The sequence below is a fragment of the Telopea speciosissima genome, chromosome 2, assembly GCF_018873765.1.
Source record: "Telopea speciosissima isolate NSW1024214 ecotype Mountain lineage chromosome 2, Tspe_v1, whole genome shotgun sequence".
NCBI lineage: Eukaryota > Viridiplantae > Streptophyta > Magnoliopsida > Proteales > Proteaceae > Telopea > Telopea speciosissima.
In genome coordinates, this window is record NC_057917.1 from 43,555,953 (window position 1) to 43,564,326 (window position 8,374).

At 42.4% G+C, this 8,374-nt stretch overlaps 1 protein-coding gene across 1 annotated transcript; it reads right to left on the bottom strand.

The window, feature by feature from the left end:
• Positions 1-3,724: 3,724 nt before the first annotated feature.
• On the bottom strand, positions 3,725-7,388 carry LOC122650732. Its single transcript, XM_043844122.1, has 4 exons — positions 7,274-7,388; positions 4,816-5,013; positions 3,975-4,408; positions 3,725-3,874 (listed from the first exon to the last, which is right to left on the bottom strand). The coding sequence occupies exons 1-4, from the start codon at positions 7,386-7,388 to the stop codon at positions 3,725-3,727; spliced, it is 897 nt and encodes a 298-aa protein (XP_043700057.1).
• Between the last annotated feature and the right edge of the window lie 986 nt (positions 7,389-8,374).

An 8,374-nucleotide genomic window follows, 5' to 3' on the forward strand; every position in this document is an offset into this window, starting at 1 on the left:
CATTCCAACCCCAAAATAAGAGCATTGAACTTAGCTATAAAATTTGTAGAGATACCAAGAAAAGCTCTAAATGAAGACACTACCTTGGCATTAACAAGTCGAAGTATCATCATCAATCTTAGTTATAATGACATTTGAGACCAAATGCCTTTGATTTAGAATCTTACACCAAGGCCACAAGGCATCCAGGGGGCATGAAACCATCAAAATGGAGTCATGGTTAATGTATTTGGAGCACATCCAATCAATCCATACATTTTTGCTTTTAGAAGCCAACTTCCAAAGAATCATGAGAATCCATGCTAAATTCACTTCACTAATTCTTCTCAACGACCACCCTTCCTTTTTGGGAAGACAGACAGTCTCTCAACTAATAGTGTTTGGGAATTCCTTGTTGTTTGTGCCTTTTCACAAAAAGGCACTCATAAAAGACTCCACTTTATGCATAATGTATTGGAAGACCCCATCGAATAAATGTAGGATCTTTGCATGACTGAATTTTTTTTTGCTAAAGATCTACAAAGTATTGTATAACTTATAAAAAGATATAATGTACATCGAATTACCAAGCTACCAAAGAAATTCCCTCCCCACCTTCGGCATGGTCATCAGTAGGGAGTGAATTTCACAAGAAAAACAAGCATAATAACAAAAAACCCCTCATTGGGTGAACCTATATCTAGGTCTTACTTGGGCATCCCAACTTAAGTACTGGTTAATACAAGCTGGAGCCGCACCGCAGATAAATGAAGTTCTTATAGCTGCAGCATGCTTTGCTAAAATATCTATCACCACATTTGCTTTTTTGAAACAAAGACTAATCTTCCATGTAATCGACGCCAAATACTGACTATAAAACCTCCATCTCTATTGAAAGCACCATGGAATAGAGCTATTTGAGACACAACTAACCGCTGAGGCGGAATCACTTTCAATCCACAATCTATCCACTTTCATCAAGAAGGCATGATGCAGCCCGTTAAAAAAAGCTTCAAATTCAGCCATAAAATTGCTGCCAATACCTGTATAATACTCAAAACACCCTTGAACATCTCCTTTTTCATCCCTAGCAATCCCGCCAGCCCTTGACCGACCTAGATTACCAAGGGTGCATCCATCAATATTTAGCTTGCACCAGCCCGATGGAGGAGGACGCCAAACAACTTCAATGATTTTCCGAATCGGGGATCTTGAGATTTTAATTGTTAACTTTCTTGAAGGCAACAACTCCGCCACAGAAGAGTCATGCACATAAACTATAGACAAAAACTCCTGTAGCTCCTTGAGAACCAACTTTATAATTATAGATGTATTGCGATGAATGTTCTCATATCTTCGTCTATTTCTTTCCATCAAAATTTGATATGGCACTAGAATCACCAACGCCTACCAAATTTTTGGAAGAATTACCCTAGCCTTTTTCCTTTTCCACCATGAGAACAACTCTTCTATGCAATGAAAACCATTCCATCTCTGGTCAAAAGCGAAAGAACCATTGCCCATACTTGACCAGCAAAGTCACATTCTAGAAAGATATGGATGGTTTCCTGAGTCTTAAGACATAGCTCACATCGAGAGGCAACAGGTATAGAACGCTTGGCTATTTTCTCATCAATTGGAAAGCAGCCTTGAACTAAACCCCAACCAAAGATAAATGAACGAGGGAGCAAACCTTTTTGCTAAACCAACTGCGTCCAACCTTGCTGCTGTGAGCGGACACGCATGGTGTCCCACGTAGAAACGAATGAGAAAGAACTCGACTCCGTGAGGGCCCATACTCTAGCATCCTTGTACCTACTAGATGGTGGTCTGGTACCCATAATCTGGTTGCAAATATCCCGCAGCACAGGCGATGTTACCGATGGTAAAACCCACTCCCCACTCTCAATGAATCAGCAACTTTGGCTTTAAGATTCCTTTGTAGCGTTACCCCTGAAGGAAGAAGATCGCAAATTCGCTACCCATTCAACCAACGGTCATACAAGAAATTTATCGAACCACCATCACCGATTACCCAACTTTCAGCAAAGTTCACATACTCCCAGACTTTCTGAAGGCTTGGTAATATTGAAGAAGAAATCACACTTCTTTTCAAGGAGCCATCTGTTGTAACAACTCTCCCATGCAAGAAAGAAGCAAACACTGATTTCTCAGATTTAATATACCATGCAAACTTAGCTAACAGTGCCAAATTAATCTCTTTCAGCTGTTGAATGCCTAAACCACCTTCCCCCTTTGGCTTGCATAACCTACTCCAACAAACAGTAATAGATTTGGTAGAAGATGCATCTCCACTCCAAATAAAGTTTCGAATCCACTTTTCCATGAGAGCAACCGACGATGGAGGCCATAAGTACACCGAAAAATTATGAATAGGGATGCTGCACATTATAGACCTCACCATCTCCACCTTTCCAGCCATCGATAGCAATCTACCCTTCCACCCTGGTAGCCTTGCCTTGAATTTATCTACAAGAGGAAGAATGAGGTCTTTTTTAACTTTGCCTTTGAAGAGCTCCAACCCTAAGTACCGAGTGGGAAAAGCACATTCTGGAATTCTCAAGACATCTTTAATTCTTTGCTTTCTTTGCTCTGAAATGGAACCCAAGAAAATTTTGCCTTTGTCTAGGTTTATTCTTTGGCCCGAATAAATCTGATAGATGTCCGAAAATTTCTTTATCTTCCTTACGCATCTCACATATGTATTCATGAAAATAAACATATCTGCACACAAAAGATGAGAAGGCGTGAAAGTATTTCTAGGTCCAGGAATCCCCTTCACCAACCCTTTCGATCTCAAGTCAATCTACCCACGGCAAAGGACTTCTTCAACTAAAATAAAAAGCAATGGGGACAGAGGAGCCCCCTGACGCAGGCCGCGCTCCACGCCAAAAAAACCTATCGGACCTCCATTGATTAACACCGACAGCTTTGTGGAAACCATCATTTGACGAATCCAATCAATCCACGTTTGGGAAAAACCAAACTTAATAAGAACATCAAACAGAAAAGTCCACTCATGCGTATCATAGGCTTTTTATATATCCAACTTCAAACCCAAACTGCCCCCATAACATTTTGAGAACATCATGTTTGTCAACTCTGAAGCAACACCATTATTGGAAAAAATTATTTTTCCTTTCTGGAAAGCACACTGCTCTTCAGAGATCAGCTTAGGAAGAAGATGAGAAAGATGGGTTGCCATGATCTTAGGGATAATCTTAAAAAAGAAATTCCCTAAACAAATAGGACAAAATTGGCCAACCTTCTTAGCAGTATCCACCTTAGGAACCAAATTTAAAAAGTTACTGTTCACTCCTTCAGTAATGAAGGTCATGAAAAAAATTAGGTATAGCCAGACATACCTCTGGACCCACAATGTCCCACCAGACTCTAGAAAACGCCCTTGGAAAGCCGTTAGGGCCAGGGGCGCTGGAAGGGTCCAAATCAAATACCGCCGCCTTTATTTCATCTAGAGAGAGCATAGCATCAAGCATAATATTGTCTTCATCCAAAACTAATTTCGGAATATAAAAAAGCATCTCCTCCGCATGCAATGAACCACCCCCTTGTAGAAATTATCCAAATGAGAGGCCATAATTTCACCTATCACAACAGGATCTGAATGCACCACTCCATCATCCATTTGAAGATTTCTAGTAACATTTCTGCCTCTCCGAATTTTAGTAGGACGAGGGAAATACTTTGTGCATCGATCCCCACACTACACCCATCTATCTCTAGACCGTTCCGTCCATAACTTCTCCTGCATTGCTATAGCTTTATCGAACTCACCCTTAGCAGCAAGCTCAAGATCAAATAAGGTCTCATTGAAACCTTCCAATTCAATACGACCTTGGATTTCCTGAACGCACTGTTGAGTACGAGCAACCTCAACATCCACATGGGGAAAACACCCCTCTTGCCCACTACTTTAAACGATACTTAAGACGGTTAAATTTTTTGGCCACTACAGAGATAGGTGTCCCTGTCACAGGAGAGTTCCATGACTCCCGCACAACATCACAAAACTCAGAGTGCTCTGCCCAAAATTGCTGTATGTGAAAAGGAACGTTTACAAGATGGGGCACATCAAAACAAGAAATAACGATAGGTGAATGATCCGAATACCCTCGAGGAAGAACCCATTGAGCACTGCCTGGAAATTTAAGAAACCACTCTTCATTACAGATACTGCGATCCAAAACTGCTCGGACATTACCAACACACCTAATGTTGGACCACGTAAATTTGCACCCAGACGATGGGATAGACATCAACGATGTTGAATCCATCATTGCAACAAATTCCTCTGAAGACCCCACATTGTATCTAATTGGGCCACGCTTCTCATGCGAGAACAAGTAAGAATTGAAATCACCAATTAACATCCACGGACACTGAATCCCTGAAATAGACACAAGATCACACCAAAGCTGATGGCGAAAAACCCATAGACGATGAGCATGTACCACCATTATAAACAGCTGCACCCCTCCAACTACTACACACATAGATATATGCTGATTCGACATTAAAACTATCGAAGGAGACTGTAAATAGTCCTTTGAAAAAAACCAGAGGTTTGGATGACCAACATCCCTCTGATTGTGAACAAAATTTGAATTATAACCCATAGAAACGGAAAACTTTTTAGGACACTTCCCTGGGTCTACCTTCGTCTCAGCCAAGCACAAGAAAATCGGATCATGTTCACAAACCAAAGAGCGAAGACTCGAACGAGCACGCCTATTTGAGATCCCTCGACCGTTCCAGAATAAACACTTCATAATGACTTTTGATTTTGCTAGTTACGAGTAAGGCGACGGCCTGCAGCCCCTCCACCTTGATTCTGGATAACCAGCTCATCAACCAAAGCCAACTCCTGGCCCCTCTTCTTATTACGCCGAGCTCCATGCCTACTCGTTTCAGCTCCATCCCTTTTCTCTTGCATTGTTTTAGAACGTTGAACCGCAACAAAAGGAACTTTGGATTGATCCTTCTCCACCACCACTGAAAGTGTTGAACACACAGTGCAGATGGTAGTGACTGTGTGTTGGTTGTCATTGTTGTCAACACAGTGCATGTGTGTTGTTGTGGTCAACACAATGCATCTTGGTGCAGATACAACTCATAGGGGCATTTTGGTCATTTGATAGTGTTGTGACATGTTGGCAATGATGTTGGAGCATCCGAGAATTATGTGGCAGCATAAGATTGTTCATTGCAGTGTTTGGAAGCTTTAAATAGCCTTGGGTGAAGGCTAGGTGCATTAAGAATGTTGATTTCATAGGTTTCCACACTGGCAGTGTGTTCGTCGACATTTTTGGAGGGTATTATGATGGAACTGGGTGGAGCATTCTGCATGAGTATTTTAGTTTATCGAGTTCTCTTCGAAATGCAATTGGAATCGTGCAATTCCAAGTTCAGACGATGAAGTTATAGCAATTCCCGTTTGGTCACCTAAAATGAAGGGCATTTTAGTCAATCCGAATTGTTTTGGGGTTTCCTGAGAAAATCAGTAAGGATTTTGCTGATGTGGCTAATTTTGATTGGTAGTGCTCATCGTCATGGACACGTGGCCGCAAACGGCACTCAAATCGGAGCTAAAATGAAGAAGTTATGGCCTAGATTCCATTTCGGGTTCTCTGATAGGTTGGGATGTAGAAGATTCCGATCAACATGATCACATTCAACTGAGATTTTAAAATTTGAATGTGCGGTCCAGATTATTTCAGATCTGTAGACCCTGTGGTCCCTGATTGAGTGTAGCGCGTACATATAAAGCACCCAAGAAAGATTCTGTTTCGGAAGATCTCATAGGCCCTATCATTTCAAGGTGAAATAGATGACTATCCGATGGCTGAGAAGTATTCCCGCCTTCACCGACAGATCTAACTGCTAGAAGGCCGCCGTACGAGACAGCCAATAGGAGCGCGAAACGTCGCCTGCTACTGTCAGCCTTTGACATTGACTTTACCTCGTGATACTGATCTGACGGATGAGATCTTGAGCGATCTGACGTATGAAAAACATGCATATTTCAAAGTCAAGATCTGACGGACGTTGATAAATGTGCTGATGCACTGGCGCTACATGGAATCAAGCGCCGATATGATGCTTGCGCGCGCATAGGTACACGGCCCTCGAGATTCTATTTTAAGCTCTACGAATGGCCCAACTTCTAAACCCGATATCTCACTCATCCAATGGCCAAATGAGGTGAACTTTTTTTTTAGTTTGGGTAATTTTTCGAGCTCTATCCATTGCTGTGCTGAGAGAACAGAGAAGAGAAGCAGAGGTCGCCGGAAAAGGGTTGCAACCCTAAATAGGTGATGTGTGTAGTCATGGCTTGAATCACCTTCTCCATCTCATGTGTTTAGCCTCCCTAGAAGCCATTGATAGTCTGAAATCATAGTTTCAGCACCTCTCTTTGTGGTTGTAGCCAAGGAAGAAAGGGGAAAAGAGAAAGAAAAAAAAAGAAGAAGGAAGGAAGGAAGGAAGAAAGAAAGAAAGAAGAAGAGAAGAAAAAAAAGGAAGTTTGAAGCCCCATCTCAAGCCCCAAATCTTAGATTCCGTGGAGGAAACAAAGAAGAAAAGAAAGAAGAAAGGAAAGAAAAAAGGGAGAGAAAAAGAAAAGGAAAAGGAAAGGAAAGGAAAAGAAGAGAAATGAAAAGAAAGGGAAGGAAATAGAAGGAAAAGAAAAACAAGGAAGAAGACAGTGGTTTCCACACTGCCAGGAACCACTCCAGGACTCGTGTGAAGAGCACACTTGAAGATTTCAGGTTCTCCATCAAATTGGGAGAAATTGAAGATTCCAGGTGAGCCACGAGTTGCTAGACTCCATCACCGGACATCGAGTGATCGAGAGACAGTGCATGGTTTTGAGATTTTCTACACTTTATTGCCTGTTGTGTTTGATATACTGTATTTCCATTGCATATGCTAGCTAGGTTATACTGCCATAGACCTATGCTATGTGGATTTCATTGTAGGGCATTTGTATAAGCCCAATTGTTGTTATTGAGTTGTCCAGTTGCATCCGGACACATCTCAGTTACTAGTGGGTCTTTGGAAAACCATTGGGGTAACACTCCTCTATACTTAGAGATCGGATGTCGAGTCTGGTGACTAAACATCACGTCGGCTCGTTTATCGGCAACTGATCGAGTCAGTGAATTGGCCGAGGCAACTTGCGAAGCACATATTTCTCGTGTTGTGGATGCTTGCTTGCCTTGGTTAGAAGTGCATTTCGCAGGATGGGTGTACACACCTGGTAGAGCCTTTGAGTCTGGCTGGGGTGTGTATACGGCTTTGTGGCTTGTATTCAGATCCTCCAGTTGTGATTGAGTCAGTGTGCTTGAGTGAGGATCTCCAACAATTGACATAGCAGCTCTTGGAAGCACTTTGTTTAGCAGCTCTTGGCAGCAGACATGGCTGGTGGTTGTATGAGATTAAATCAAGATTGCTTTTAGAGTGTGGTTGTGTACCTGTTTGCCTTTTGAGAAGACTGTGTGGGTGGTTGTGGTGAGTGTTAAAGATCTCAATAGGTGAATTGGGAGTGAACCTGTTGGAGGGAAAGATTTTTATAGTCCACTGATTCACCCCCCCTCTCAGTGGCCATCACTGTTCAACAGAAAGATCATGGTCGACTATAGCAACACGACCATTATCCCTAATGGAAACAGAGATAGGTGAACCTTGATGGTCTGAACCGTCCAAGGGAATTGGCAGCACCACCTCTAGACGAACTCCACCATTGTCTAGACCCGCAATAGCCGGGTGAGAAAAATTTTGAGCCGCTCCAACGTCCGTACCTGTATCCACACCTCCACGCACAAAGGAACGAATCTACTCCAACCTCCAAACTAGATTCAACATAAAATGTCACATCAGCTAACCCCACTGAGCAAGGAACAATCCCCACACCCCCACTATGGAGAGATCTTCTCTAACCGAATTGCAGCATTGCACTATAGTGGTCAAGCCTATTTTGAGGAGATTTATTAAGAGTCCCCATAGAAGAAGGGACATCATCAACCTCCCCACTAACCACGTGAATTCCAACCCCAGCCGAAATACAATCATGCACCTCCGTAGACTTACCAATTTGAACTAAACGAGATTGAGTAGGATTCATGCATTCCTTCTCCACTCCTGGATTTTCGCCATTCACAACTGTCCCTTCCAAAAAAGTCTCCTTCTCTACCACCACTTCTTCTTGAAAGTTATCAACCAGCACACAGGGTCGCTACTCCTTTCATGGGCGAGGCCGAGTCGCCAGAGCTTGAAAATAAACCGCTTCCGGTATCTCTGGAACATCATCTTTCTCTTTCTCTTTATATGAGCACTGTTGAGAATCAAAGTATGGTTT

Excerpts from the sequence above, each read along its gene's own strand:
- LOC122650732 (XM_043844122.1), bottom strand. The coding sequence starts at position 7,388 with ATGTCAATTGTTGGAGATCCTCACTCAAGCACACTGACTCAATCACAA. Across the intron at positions 5,014-7,273 it reads AGACTCAAAGGCTCTACCAG|TGGTGGTGGAGAAGGATCAA; the intron begins GTGTGTACACCC and ends CAACACTTTCAG. Across the intron at positions 4,409-4,815 it reads TGCAGGCCGTCGCCTTACTC|GGATTCAGTGTCCGTGGATG; the intron begins GTAACTAGCAAA and ends TGTCTATTTCAG.